At 42.5% G+C, this 15,610-nt stretch overlaps 1 protein-coding gene across 1 annotated transcript; it reads left to right on the forward strand.

Annotated features, from left to right (window-relative positions):
• The first annotated feature begins 1,599 nt into the window (after positions 1–1,599).
• Positions 1,600–14,924, forward strand: LOC121292990 (beta-1,4-N-acetylgalactosaminyltransferase 3-like). The gene is made up of 5 exons (XM_041215518.1): positions 1,600–1,750; positions 3,078–3,150; positions 9,386–9,539; positions 11,506–11,632; positions 12,908–14,924. Exons 1-5 carry the CDS (start codon positions 1,638–1,640, stop codon positions 13,014–13,016), a joined length of 576 nt encoding a protein of 191 aa, XP_041071452.1. The 5' UTR covers positions 1,600–1,637; the 3' UTR covers positions 13,017–14,924.
• Positions 14,925–15,610: the final 686 nt, after the last annotated feature.

Raw genomic sequence — 15,610 nt, forward strand, 5'->3', positions numbered from 1 at the left:
CCGCCCCCCGCAACACACTCTCACAACACACCCGCCCCCCGCAACACACTCTCACAACACACCCGCCCTCCGCAACACTCTCTCTATCTCCGTCTCCAGTCACTCACTTTCAGACTCCATTAGGCACTGCTCCAAGTGCCTCGTGTTCCACTTCAGCCTGCCTGGGCCACGCTCGAACTTGCCTGGGCCACATTCCAGCTGCCTCATCCCCCCAGGCCCCGCTCGTGCCCTCCTGAGCCCCGCTCTGGACACTTGAGCCCCTCTCTGGCCTGGCTACGCCCTGCTCCCCAGCAGCTCCGCTCCCTGGGGGCCACGCCCCTCGGCTGCACCGCTTCCCAGGGGCCCCACTCTCCAGCAACTCCGCTTACTGGGGGCCACGCCCCTCGGCTGCACCGCTTCCCAGGTGCCCCACTCCCCGGCAACTCCACTCCCTGGGAGCCACGCCCCTCGGCTGCACCGCTTCCCAGGTGCCCCACTCCCCGGCAACTCTGCTCCCTGGGAGCCACGCCCCTCGGCTGCACTGCTTCCCAGGGGACCCACTCCCCAGCAACTCCGCTCCCTGGGAGCCACGCCCCTCGACTGCACCACTTCCCATAGGCCCCACTCCCTGGGAGCCACGCCCCTCGGCTGCACCGCTTCCCAGGTGCCCCACTCCCCAGCAACTCCGCTCCCTGGGAGCCACGCCCCTCGGCTGCACCACTTCCCATAGGCCCCACTCCCCAGCAGCTCCGCTCCCTGGGAGCCACGCCCCTCGGCTGCACCACTTCCCATAGGCCCCACTCCCCAGCAGCTCCGCTCCCTGGGAGCCACGCCCCTCGGCTGCATCGCTTCCCAGGGGCCCCACTCCCCGGCAACTCCGCTCCCTGGGAGCCACGCCCCTCGGCTTAACCGCTTCCCAGGTGCCCCACTCCCCAGCAGCTGCGCTCCCCGGGGGCCACACTGGCTGTCTCTTGCCCCACCCTGGCGGACAACTGGGCCCCAGTCTCCGGTACGTCTGCTCACTTGTCCACACTGCCCAGCACCTCTGTTCACTGGTGGTTTTCACTGCTCCTCCAATCACATTTTATTTCTCTCCCATGTTTGCTGTTGCTATTGTGCTCTCTAGTGAGCCTATCAGCAGAAACGTGGGAGAGAAAAGGTCTCTCGTTGGAGCTCCAAGCAGAATGTTCCATTCAAACTTACCTGTTTGACTGGCATTAAAAACTAGCTCCAGGGCCATAAAGAGAGGCATCGCAGACCGAACAAGCTTGCCTTAATTGAAGGTTAGCCTGTGACATGGGAAGGTAATGGATTAAAAGCCAGGCAACAGGACAAACTGATGATTGTTGAAATATTCCAGCTGAAGTATCTAGTTTATTTTGGCAACACAAGTTCAGTGTTGGTTTCAGTGCATCTTTTAGATCTAAATATATGTTTGATGTCCTAAGGGTTCAAGTCCTTAATGGTCGTAAAGATCAGTAAAAGAGGGTAAAAATGGTTTGTGAATGGGAAGGGATATTGGAGGTTGGTAAGTGAATTGCTTGCTGTTATTGAACTTAAGTGATTTTCCCCACTAAGCGTACAGTGTTTGCAATAATTTCTGCATTCATTCCACAGTGAAAAATCAAGCTCGGTGGGTGCAGCAATTTATCTTTGATATGGAAGAGTTGTATAGAGCTACAGGAGATGAGTACTTCAATATCATCATCACTGATTACAGTAGTACAGACATGGATGTTGAAAAAGCTCTGAAACATAGCATGCTGACCAGGTAGCTGCAACTTTCTCCTGCTGGAGTTTATTCTCAAAAATCTGATAAAAAACAAAGCTTTTGCAATGAAGTTAGAACATGGATATAAAAACTAGCCTGGTAGGCTGCATGCTCATTGTATTACTATGGCCATAGAAAATCAATAAACATTTTTATTTGGCTAATATGAAAACAGAGAACTACTTTACAGTCTCCTCTGCAAAGGAGGAACTCTGATTAGATTTAGCAGTGATGACACCATTGTACACTAATGCTATGAAACCCACTGTAACGCTTCTACTGATCATGCTTCAAGTCTAGGACTTGTAATACATTTCCAATCTGAGTATTTGCTTCCCTTTGACTATAGCATTGACCATATGTGACAGTTATACATATTTAGGTTTCTCACATGTTATAACCTCCGAGCATTCGCACTAGAGGGGAATCCAGTGGGGCAGCAGACTACAAAATTGTATATTCACCTTTAGGACCCAGGTTCGATGCAGCCAATGCTTGTGCAATGGAGCTTTTCTCTACTGGCTCTAATGTCCTACACAAACTGAATCTGGATGGTGTCGAGCTGCTTCTTGGTGCAAATATGTGATTTTGACTCAAGTCAGCGTTCAACTGCTAAGTATAGCTGGTGTCACAAGTGGGAAAAGAACCCTTTCGTGCATCAGAGCGAATTTCTTAGAGGTTGGAATTAAGATACATTGGCCTGTCACTTCCAAGCTCCAAGGCAGTATATCTGGGGGATACCCCAAAGATGTGCTGGGGAACCCACCTCCCACCCCCCGCAAGAGGTTTGCAGGTAAGAATTGCATGACTATTGCCCAGAAGTTCGAACTTCCTTTGGACAATTGCCCTGCACTGGGAACCATCCGACAATGCGATTTAAATCGCAAACTTCAGATGGTTCCAACTGTCATACAGCAATAGTTAGCTCGAAAAAGTTAGAAAAATTAAAACCACTTCTAGCTCCTGGGTAATTATAGCACTGACCCACCATGGGACTCCCCCAACCCCCACTGCCACCCCCCAAAACTCCATGGAACTCCCTCAACCTCCCCGCTACCCCCTCGACTAACCAACCCCCCCCCTTGACCTGACCACCACACCCCTCCCTCACACCCAAGGCCCAGCTCGACCTGACCTGACACACAGCTCCCTCCACCTCACTAGGCCTGACCGGACCCGCACTCCCCCACCCGAGGCCCAACAACAAAATCCTCCTTACCTAAATGGTTCACTAAAGACAATGCCATTTTTCCTGGAACAAGTGTGTAGTTAAGCAAGAGCTGAAATGTGCACACTGCTTAACCCAAAGTTCATGCTTTGTGAACAGGTATCAATATGTGAAACTTGAGGGGAATTTTGAGCGCTCAGCCGGTCTACAGGCTGGAATAGATGTAATTAAGGTAAGGAAGAGTAACTTTGCTAATACTTTCAACATTGTGATAAATTTCATTATGATAAATTTTATTACTGAAGTCTGCTCGATAGCAGATAAATATGTGCCTGATCTGAACAGGGCCCTAAACCACTTGCTGTTTTATGAATTCCCTGAACTGAGCAAAATGCTCAGGTAATCTGTGTAAAATGTTCATTAGTTTTCTCACGAACGCTGTATACAAAACACATTAGGCAGTATTCGTCCATTGTCAAATTTCACCAACAGCAAGGTGTTTCAGAGATCCAATGACTTTATTTAAATGTTATTATTTTTACTTACAATTGCTGTCTGACATTCTATCACCTGCAACCTCTCTGTTTGTCTCCCTACAACTGGCCTCCTTTGGCATTGAATCATTGAACACAATTAAGTGGAATGTAGTAATAAGTTGATGATTACTTACATTTTCTAAATGGTCTGATGTAAGCAAAATGTTTCCTACCAAACTATGAGTTTATCAGGGATCATTTGTGATAATCTAAATATACATATTTTCTGGGATTATTTTCAGGATGATGAGGTCAACTGGATTGCGTAAGAATTGATTTTAATGAAGCCTGCAGTTAAATAAGTAACTTTTCTTCGTTAGCTACTGAATTAGATTAATTTAGATCTATTATCTAAGTTGACATTGTGTGAATAAGCAATGAGAAAACATTGGGTCAAAAATATCAGTAAAATATTTTTATTCAGATCTGCAGGATTTTGCTCCAGTATAATTAGGTGCACCCCCCCCCCCAAGTAATTTTGCAAGTTTAATTCAAACCAGTTGATGCGCTGTGTTACATGTAGGTTTCAAACCTGTCATCTGTCTTCATATTTGTAATGCCATTGTTCCAGTAAAATGTCATGTCAGCTCTCTTCAAAACAGAGCACACCTCTGTTACTATGGGATTAGTAAATTTCATCATGGGAGTGTGGAATTCACAACAGGCAGTTACAATGTAACAGGACAGCAAAGCTAAGTGAAAGGGAGATGCACAATAAGGATGGGGAAGAGAAAGATCCACAACAGCAGTGATGGTAGGGATCCATAATATGGATAAGGCCAACAACAATAGAGAAAGATAGAAAGACATATCAGGCCAGGACCTGGGCTGTCAAAAACAGCAGGGTCAATTTAGGCCATAATCTGGCCAGAGACAAATCTGGCCAGGACCAGAGCCTGTGTCTGGACTGACAAAGACAGAAGACCACCCTGGGCTGGGTCCTAAGCTGACCAAGACGGTGAGGCCATATTAGGCCAGGACCTGGCCTGAAGAAGGCTGTCGGGCAAATTGATAAACAATTGAAAATTGAAGCAGGGCAAAAATAAAGACATTTTGGGCTTCAGCCAAAGCTAACAGAAGCAAAGGGATGACAAGAAACACTGCACAGATCATTTAAAGTTATTTCAATGTTCAAGCACTAGCTAGAAATTAATTTTAACTTTGATTTTCTTAATTCATTCATGGGATGTGGGCTTCACTGGCTGGACCAGCATTTATTACCCATCCCTAGTTGCCCATGAGAAGGTGGTGAGCTGCCATCTTGAACTGCTGCAGTCCATGTGGTGTAGGTACACCCACAGTGCTGTTAGGAAGGGAGTTCCAGGATTTTGACCCAGCGACAATGAAGGAACAGTGATATATTTCCAAGTCAGGATGGGAGTGACTTGAAGGTGAACCTCCAGGTAGTGATGTTCCCATGTATCTGCTGCCCTTGTTCTTCCAGATGGTAGTAGTTGTGGGTTTGGAAGGTGCTGTCTAAGGAACCTTGGTGAATTCCTGTAGTGCATCTTGTAGATGGTAAACACTGCTGCTACTGTGCATCAGTGGTGGAGGGAGTAAATGTTTGTGGATGTGCAAATCAAGCAGACTGCTTTGTCCTAGATGCTGTCAAGCTTCTTCAGTGAGCTGCACTCATCTAGGCAAGTGGGGAGTATTCCATCACACTCCTGACTTGTGCCTTGCAGATGATGGACAGGCTTTGGGGAGTCAGGAGGTGAGTTACTTGTTGCACGATTCCTAGCCTCTGACCTGCTCTTGTAGCCACAGTATGTATATGGCTAGTCCACTTCAGTTTCTGGTCAATGGCAATCCCACAGGATGTTGCTAGTGGCGGATTCAGTGATGGTAATGCCATTGAACATCAAGTGTGATGGTTGGATTGTCTCTTGTTGGAGATTGTCATTGCCTGACACTTGTGTGGCAGGAATGTTACTTGCCACTTGTCAGCCCAAGCGCGGATATTGTCCAGGTCTTGCTGCATTTGGACATGGACTGCTTCAGCATCCACGGAGTCACAAATGGTGCTGAACATTATGCAATCATCAACAAACAGCCCCACTTCTGACTTTATGATGGAAAGAAGGTCATTGATGAAGCAGCTGAAGATGGGCCTAGGACACCACCCTGAGGAACTCCTGCAGTGATGTCCTGGAGCTGATATGACTGACCTCCAACAACCACAACCATTTTCCTTTGTACCAGGTATGACTCCAACCATTGGAGAGTTTCCCCTCGTTTCCCATTGACTCCAGTTTTGCTAGGGTTCCTTGATGCCACACTCGGTCAAATGCTGCCTTGATGTCAAGGGCAGTCACTCTCATCTCACCTCAGGAGTTCAGCTCTTTTGTCCATGATTGAACCAAGGCTGTAATGAGGTCAGGCTGAGTGGCCCTGGCGGAACCCAAACTGGGCATCAGTGAACAGGTTATTGCTATGCAAGTGCCGTTTGATAGCACTGTTGATGACCCCTTCCATTACTTTACTGAAGATTGAGAATAGACTGATGGGGCAGTAATTGACCAGGTTGGATTTTTCCTGCTTTTGTTGGACAAGACTTAGCTGGGCAATTTTCTACATTGCCGAATAGATGCCAGTATTGTAGCTGTACTGGAACAGCTTGGCTAAGGGTGCAGCAAGTTCTGGAACACAAGTCTTCAGTACTATTGCTGGAATATTGTCGGCGGCCATCGCCTTTGCAGTATCCACTGCCTTCAGCCGTTTCTTGATATCACATGGAGTGAATCGAGTTGGCTGAAGACTGGCATCTGTGACAAAAACAAAAATTTCTGGAAAACTCAGCAGGTTTGACAGCATCTGTGGAGTGAAAGGCAGAGTTAATGTTTCGAGTCCACATGACTCTTCTTCAGAGCTAAAGAGAAGTAAAAATGTGGTGAAATATGTACTGTTTAAGGGGGGTGGGACAGGTGAAGCTGGATAGAAGGTCAGTGATAGGTGGAGGCAAAGGAGAGATTGCAAAAGATGTCATAAACAAAAGGTCGATGGGGTGTTGATGGTGGTGATACTGGCTAAAGGAGGTGCTAATGGTGACATTGAGAGTAGAAAGCAGGATGAGCAAGTGACAGATGACCCTAGTGGGGGACAGTATGGGAAAAAAGATCGAAATTGGCTGAAAGGTGGGGCTAAAACAATGAATAGAAATAAATTTTAAAAATAATAATAATAGAAATAGGTGAGAAAAAAATACATAAAAATTAAAGAATAAATATTTTTAAAAAGGTGATCAAAAAGGGGTGAGGATGGAGAAGAGAGTTCATGATCTGAAGTTGTTGAACTCAATGTTAAGACCAAAAGGATATAAAAGTGCCTAATCAGAAGATGAGGTGCTGTTCCTCCAGTTTGTGTTGGGATTCACCGGAACATTGCAGCAGGCCAAGGACGGACATGTGGGCATGAGAGCAGGGTGGTGTGTTGAAATGGCAAGCGACAGGGAGGTCTGGGTCATGCTTGCGGACAGACCGAAGATGTTTCGCAAAGCAGTCACCCAGTCTCCATTTGGTCATGCTTTTACCCGTCCACTGCCACACTTAGTGCAAATCTGGGGCGATTCCACCCTTGGTGTTGAACAATGAGTCTGAGCTTCAGTACAAAGGTCCTTGCCGAAAGCTGCCACCTGCTGCAGGCATAGCTGCAACCTCAGAGCAGGGTGAGGACTTTAGTGACAGTAGGTGTGAAGATGTCCTTGCCTATGAACTTTTATGCTTTGGACTCTTTCCAGGCTGAGCTGGAGATATTAGTAACACCTTGTAATATGCCATGGCACTGTTGTGTAAGGCAGGTCACTGATGCTTTCTGTTCAGAAGCTGACTATATTTCATTCTGACTTGCCAGTGAGCAGCTGCTGGAGCAAATACTTGGCTGTGAGAAGACTGCAGGCTTCCCCTATTCTGCAGGAGCCATTGACTGCACATATGTCACTTAGTTTCACACATGCCATTGATACTATAGGGTTCATTGGCTCTGTACAGAGTGCACACTGGGTAAATGGGCAAGGAAGCATTATGAGTTGGCACAGAGGGTATGTGTGGGGCTGGGTGGTGGGCATAAGTTAGCATGGAGAATGAGGAGCTGCTGGGGTTGGGGGGCGTGGTGTGAGGGTCATGAGTTGGCATGGAGGGGGCATGGGTAAGATCTTTGGCCTTATCTTTCAAAAGGTTCCCAAATCCAGACTAATGGTTCACAGTTCCTCAGAAGAACCAAGAACCAGAGTCATGGGAAGCTGGCCCAACTACACACAAATTGCAAGGTGTTAGAGAGTGCCTACCCCACAATGGAGACGGCCGGGTTGGGATTGGAGGATGCAGGTAGCAAGTCCGCAAATAAGACTTGCTACCCACACCTTCATCCATGCCAGTGAGAATGGGGGTGGGAATCCAGGAATTGGGTCCCAGCTGCCATTTTTGAATGGGTCCGGAGTCCTAATGACTCATCCAAAATCTAGCCCGAAGTTTCAATAATAAATGTTGAAATAAAAATTGTGTTTCAAAATTGTGACAGAGGAAATAAGATTTTGTGGACAGTGTGCATACTCTGCAAAATATTTTAACATAATAGAAAATGCAATACAAATATGTTTTCCTTTAGTAGTTATCAGCCTGGTGTTATTCACTATCACTGGTGATTTAAATAAAATTAGGTTTTGGGAATGGCACAGTGGCAGCAAATTGAGCTGGAATGCATGGAAATAAACATGACGGGAGCTTGGGCTCACTGTTCCCCACACACTGATTTATGGCTCTCCAGGTTGCTGACATAGGGAAGTATCGAGCAAAGATTAGGCACTTGCCTACAGGGATGAGGGAGGAGAATTAATCACTTGTGAAGGTTGTATTTTTAGAGACACAAAACGCACTATGGGACTAATACTCATTTTCATTGCTGGATAGTCTCAAGATACCAACACAGCATGTTGAGCACTGCTCCCTGCAGCCTCCAGTTTTCTCCCTTCAATCCAAACCGACATGCTTTTTTTAAAATCCACCATGTAGGGGTAAAAGATCCAGTGATTTTCTGGTCTAAGTCTATTGTTCAATTGGCTAAACGGCTGGATGTGAATTTACAGGGAAGAGGAGAAGCAAAATTAGAAGGACAGTCACATCAAACCACTTTCAGGCGGCTCTTGCTCACTAGCTTAAAGGAAGTTTCTAGTTCATCTTTGGCCCAAATAAAGAATTCAGCATGGAAAAGAAAAGTGATTAACTAGAAATTAAAATTCTATGGAAGCTAACAAAATGAAGTCACAGCCTTGTACCTCCTCTGCCTCAGAGAAATATTAATGTAAAACCCTTCATCTATTCTTACAGGATGATATACATTCCAATGCCTTTCCTGTATAATACTCCGAATTCATTATCTTGCATTGGGTCATCACTTATAACAGACCGGTAAACATTGCCACTTCATCCTTCAATAGCTCAAAATGTTTCTTCTCAGTTTGGAAGACATGATCTTTATGTGTGTTCTTTCATGTCCAGTATATTTTACTGAAAATTTGTTGAAAGTGATAACATTGATGGAGTTTATGGAAGATGGCATTTACTAAAATCCTAGGCTTAATATTGACACTGTTTAGCCACAATAAATGGTGTGTGTGGTACCATTTTATAACTCAACACTCGTAGTTCAGTGTTTCACACAATGGGAATTTACATCAGGAATTAAGGTGAAGGGGTAATTTTTTAAAAATCATTTTAATGGATGAAATATCTTGTGCGATATACTGAGCCTAAAGTTCCAGCATTTCCCCCGAATGCATGCAACTAGGAGTGCTTATTTGTAACATCAATCTTTGTATTAAAATTACAGAAACAGTGACTCTTCTTGGACAACCTGGTAGCTGATTTTGCATAGCTGGGTTACAGTGATGCTAAAGTCATCAGTGTTTCTTGATATCTTCCTTATTCTTCATTTCAGGATGAGCACAGCATTGTTTTCCTGTGCGATTTGCACATATACTTTCCTCCAGGTATAATTGACAGTATCAGAAAACATTGTGTGGAAGGGAAGATGGCATTTGCCCCAATAGTAATGAGGCTGAACTGTGGCTCCTCCCCACAGGAGCCTGATGGTAAGTGACAACAATAAGTAACTGAAGTTATTACTTTGAAATTAATGTAGGATTTAGCTGCTTATTTTGGGGTAATCTCTTAACCTTGACCTCTCATGTGTGCTAAATCTAAGAACAAAAATAGATATTGATATTCTACCAGGTGGCAAACTAAGGATTTAAAAGAAACACCTGTTCTCATTTTGACAAACTACAGCATCCTCCTTTCTGAACCTTCAGCTGGATAATGATTAGCTTCTAGTATGTTTGTGCTTGATCATATGCTTCTGGTTCAGATAACACAGGAATTCTCAACTGAGGACCCACAATCCCCTTTGGATCCGCGAGTAGATTTTGCCAATATATAGTCAAACTTTTTTTGCCCTAACAAAACATGGTGGCAGCCATTCTCAAATTGGCACAGGCCCACATTCCAGATGCAGTATAATGAGGTCACTGGAATGTGGACTGCAATTGGAAGCTATCTGCAGTGGTGCAATGTCTGAAAAGGGTGAGTTCTTATACAGCATTGTGGAAAGGTGAAGGATGCACCTGGAGACAGACAGCAACACTTGGGGGAAGCCCTACCAACTCACCTGGACACAATAAGACTGCACCTTCTAGGTAAGTCCCAGTTCCCCTCTGGGAGGGGTTGGGGATGTTGTTATTGACAGTTGACCAGACTAGTTGCATCCTGATCCTCGCACCAGCTACCCTCCCCACCGCCCCCGCCCCCATCTCCCATGGATCTGCCCTCTGCCACAGGATACGTGGCTGTGCCATATTCCAGCTATGGTGAGACTGCTAGGTAATCATCTGCACGTAGCCACTCCAGTAGCCCATGGGGCAGGAGGTTTGGCCTGGCTTTTCTTAACGAAGCACCTCCCTAGAATTAATGTGCTGCAAGTTCACAAATGACTTATCAAAGAATCCCCTGTATGCGAAGGTAAAAAACAAATTCCTGCTAGTGCACACATTGGAAAAGAGCAGGTCAGTCAACATCTACAAGAAAAACAGGCAACATTTTTCAGCAGGTATTGGGCCATCTGATCCTTTGTTCACCCACCTGGGCTATCTGATGGTTTCCTCATTCATATGAGGTACCTGATGATATGTTCGCCCATTTGAGATTCGTATGTCATGCTTCTCTCACCATTTGGATGAGGGCTGGGATATTTAACATGTTTTGATTCATGGGATGTGGGCAAGGCTGGCGTTTATGCCCATCCCTAACTGATGAGTGTTTATTACAGGGTGAACGCACTGAGCTTAACATATTCTCAGGTTATGTAATATGTGTTCTCTATGTGTAAAGTGTCAGAGAAGTATTTCAGCGGGACACAAAAATTACAAAGAATAGGAAAATTCTTGTAAGTGTACACAATAAATACCAGATATGGATAAACTTTGAATTCAACTATCAGCTTCAAAACAACAAAACTCATAGAGCAATGATATAGAACTTACTTCATCATGTTCAGTGTAAGAGCTATAGAGCACTGAGGAAGTGAAGCTGCATTAGTGAAAAACATAAAGCTGCAATTAGCACTGTAAAATTAAGGAAATATGAAGACAGCTATTTGAATTTTGGTTTTATTAGTACTGGCAATAGTGAAATACCTCAACCTCAGTGTTTGATTTGTGGTCAAGTACTGTCCAATGAATCTTTGAAGCTCTCCTAATTATGAGACATTTAACTACTCAGGCATGAAACATATAAAACATGCAACATTTGTTTTTGTAATTATATAACAAATTTTTGTACGGAAAAATACTTGTGTAACATGAGGGTCCATGGAATTTTATAACTTGGAAGCAAAAAGGCTGAGAAGCCCTAAGATGATAAATCACGCAACCAAGATTGGTCTAGAGTATTTGATTTGTTAACTCCTGATCTTGTCCCTGTGTGCAGCTGCTGAAGTACACCTCAGACACGTGGCAAAAGTTGTTTAAAAAAAATAATATTTAATTCACTCATAATCTCTAGGATATTGGGAAATGAATGGATTTGGCTTGCTAGGAATCTACAAATCGGATCTTGACAGGATTGGTGGGATGAATACGAAAGAATTCCGTGACCGTTGGGGAGGAGAAGACTGGGAACTACTGGATAGGTAACAGATTTGAAGTCAGTTAAAAATTAGTCCTGTGTGTTTGTAAGGATGGGCAACAGAAAGCCATTGTTTAAATTTATATTTCATCTTTTCATTTTATTTTCAATTCTCCCCTCTCACGCTACCATCTTACACTAACCTGGGATTGCACACTCTGGAAATTAAAGATTAGGGTGAGATTTGATTAAGGTTTTCAAGATATTAAGGGAAACAGGTAGGATGGGTACAGAAAAAAAATTCCACTTGTTGGGGAGTTTGGGATTAGGTGATGTAGCTTAACAATTAGAGCCAGACCTTTAAAGAATTGGGAAACCCTTCTTCACGCAAAGGGTAGCAGAGATTTAGAATTATCTTCCTCAAATGACAATTGATGCAGGGTCATTTGTTAATTCTAAATTTAAGATTGATAGATTTCTGTTAGCCAAAGATATCAAACAATATGGGGCAAAATGGGTAATGGGAGTTAGGTCACAAATCAGCCATGACCTCATCGAATGGTGAACAAGTTGGAGGGGCTAAATGGCCCACTCTAAACCTATGAAAGTTGAAAAAGTTAACAGACAGTTCCCTGCCATTAAATGTAGCTAATTTTAACGATCCTCTTCTACAGTGTCCTCACATGCACGTTTTCAGTAATGGCCATTGGACAATGATCAGGAAAAGAAAGCCTGACTGTGTTTTCCTTTCAGAAACAGGGATGCAAGTGACAAAATTACCTTAATTCAAACCGACTACCTCAAATATCAGGGATGAAGCCTGGGACCTGCATAATCTGTGTGACTAAACCCCACATTAGAAATGTACTCAATAAACCATCAAGAAAAGCTAAAAAAAAATTTACCTTGAGTCCCATCAAGAAGAAATGTGTTTATTTTTTGTAAAATATCTAAATCCCTCTTTCCCTAATCACCACTGGATATCAGAAAGAGGGAAAGGGAGAATGGAATTTTTTTGGCATTTTCATTTAATGAGCACCAAGTTGTTTTTTTAATTTAAATATGTTTTATTACATTTTAGCCATCTTTTATTGTGGTCTGTCTTCATCAGATAAGAATTCCTTCCAGATATGAATGTACTCTAAATGATCTGTCTACAATTTCCACATTTGTTAACTGGCCATGGATTTGCTTTTACTGTTGTTTTGATTACTTTATAACAGTATATATCACATTTATGAACATTATTTCAGCAATCTCTGCACTCACTAAAATCAAAAAATCAAAGGTTGGTGATTTTTGCAAACTTAAAGCAATGTTTACCTTTTATTATTCATAGGATTTTCCAGGCTGGGTTGGAAGTGGAGAGATTATATATGAGGAACTTCTTTCATTTCTACCACTCCAAGCGTGGAATGTGGAATAGGAAACAAGTAAAAGTGACGTAGTAACAATGACTGTAGGAAGTCTGGCTATCATGCACTTTATCCAGTCATAGGATTGAACTGCCCTATCCAAAAACAAATGGAGTACAGCCCCTGTGTTGTCTTAGGTAAAATGTATCTGAAGACAATGGAATTGCTGCTGTAATTACTCAGGCTACTAAGCAATGATTTTGTGATCTTCAACCCAGGAAAACATTACAAAGAACCTCTCTCAATAATTAAGTTTGTAAGTGGTGAAAAGTTCCAAACAAAATGTTTATATTTTTTTATTCAAAGAAATGTAATGATCCTGATATGTTAGGGTCCAAAACTAGAATTATGCTATGGTACAATAAAACAAAAAAAGCTGGCTTTTTTCCATAAGGGAGATGTGTTAGGTCAAAGCAACAGTAACATTTTTTGGGATTGGTTCTGCTTAAATCTTATTCACTGTGTGGCACCATTATAGGAACAAGGTTATAAGGATGCACAGTTTGTTTTGGCTCACCTGAGACACCTCATGAACCTACCAGAGCAATCAGTTCTATTGTCATAGACTAATAACTTGCTGACACCTTGGAAGATACACCTTTCAATGGAATTAATTAAAATATTGTGCATCAAGGTTCTAGGATGAGCTAGATTTGCTGTATTTGTAACCATCTCATTTTGGGAAGGGGAGATTTAATGGTCATATTTTAAGATTTTAATATGCTGGGAAATACGTAAAATAAGCAAGATCAGATTCATTCTTTTCAATTAATTTTATTACCAGTTCAGTTTGTAAGGTTGAGCATATGATTTTTCTTTGTGTGTATATTTCCAAGGTAAATATTATTGCTACTGTTTCCATTTTTAACACTTTTAATAGTTTACACCACCTATATATTTAGCAAACCCAGTATATTTTTTGTTTGCTACCAGTTGGGCCATATTGATGGCTTAGAATTTCTACGCATGGTTGTACACAACAGCTAAGTTGCAGAGCTGTGATTTAGCTTCATTTTAGATGCAGGATCATCTTTGGGTAAATAAACTGCAATGAAAGGAGTCATTTCAGCTGTTTCTGTTTTGCCATAGGGCCATGAAATTAAATGTTGCAACCTTGGAATAACTTTCTCACTTTTCATCAGGTTTATTTCTGAAGTACGAAATTAAAAATATTTCTGACCAGATAGTTTGCTAAGTTGGTTAAGTAATGGTTTGATGCAGACTGAGTGCACAAAATACCTTAAATCTCTTTTATTCTCCTTTGTACAAAAGTAACTTAATACTTCAAATACAAATTAACTCTGCACCTATATTTATACTTGACTCTGCAGGATACACAGGCATTTTTGCTGCACTGTGTTTGTAACCAAGTACCTCAATTATGAGTCTTAAGTATAGCTCACAAAACTCATCTGAATTTATTTTTGTATGGAGATAGATGTGAGAAAATTAGGTACTTTTCAAACACATTTTGGGTACTTAAATAAAACAAAGTGCTGGAAATACTCAGCAGGTCTGGCAGCATCTGTGGAGAGAGAAACTGAGTTAACATTTCGAGTTGAATATGTTCTGAAGAAGCGTCACCTTTGATTTGAAACGTTAACTCTGTTTCTCTCTCCACGGATGCTGCCAGACCTGCTGAGTATTTCTGGCATTTTCCGTTTCTATTTCAGATTTCCAGCGTCCTTGGTAATTTGCTTTTATTTTGAGTACTTAAATTACCTAGGGAGTTTAGAAGAACCATTAGTGATATCAGTACCCTTTTGATCAAAGCTCTTTCCAAGAGTGTAGACCTTGTGTTACTGTAGATTTTTTTTAAACTGTACCTGTACAGTGTAGTTGTTGTCTTTAAAGTTGCTGGGATGAAGGGTTAATGATTTCTGTGAAATTGCCAAGTTGTGTGTAATCATGATTTTTGGAAATAAAAGTTTTTTTTTGAAATTTTGAGTATGTTGGTTATTAAAACTAATTTCTCATCCCCTCTTCAAACACTGTCTGCTGGTTGATTGGTAGCTCAGCTTCCTAATTAGGGAAATAATTGGGCTCACTACTATATGTAGTGACACGAATTTGAATGCAATTATGTATTGCTAATCACAGCGATCAGAACAATTCCGGCTAATCTTGCCAATGACTTTAAATTATCTTCTGCCTTTACTTTAGCACCTAGCAACTATGGATGGCTTTTTATATTGGTGAGAACGTAAGCTAGCATCAATGGGGTGGAACTAATGTGTCATGGTATGTACGGGTGACCACTTCTCTTAGCTGCTAAAATAATGGCAAAAAAAAGATGGGGGCTAAAGATGATGATGTTCCAGTGTAATGGAAGTCCCATCCATTTTCTGTCGTGGCCATCTCATTCACATCGGAATAACAAGCAGCCAGGAGCAGAATATCCAGGCTTCTGTTTCAGGGCTCTGTCAAGTGATTTATGACTCTGTTGCAGGAATACATACTCCTCAATCAACACCCAGGAAGGAATGAGTTGATAATTGGCAGAGCCTAACTGGAGACATTAAGAAAATTATTGGTGCCCCAGTAGATACAGTCAGCAAGATGGACAAAATAAGCTGTTATGGATAGCTCTGATTTTCTTTGTTAGATGCTTGCTAGACTTCTGTATT

The sequence above is a fragment of the Carcharodon carcharias genome, chromosome 21 (genome assembly GCF_017639515.1).
Source record: "Carcharodon carcharias isolate sCarCar2 chromosome 21, sCarCar2.pri, whole genome shotgun sequence".
Classification (NCBI taxonomy): Eukaryota; Metazoa; Chordata; class Chondrichthyes; order Lamniformes; family Lamnidae; genus Carcharodon; species Carcharodon carcharias.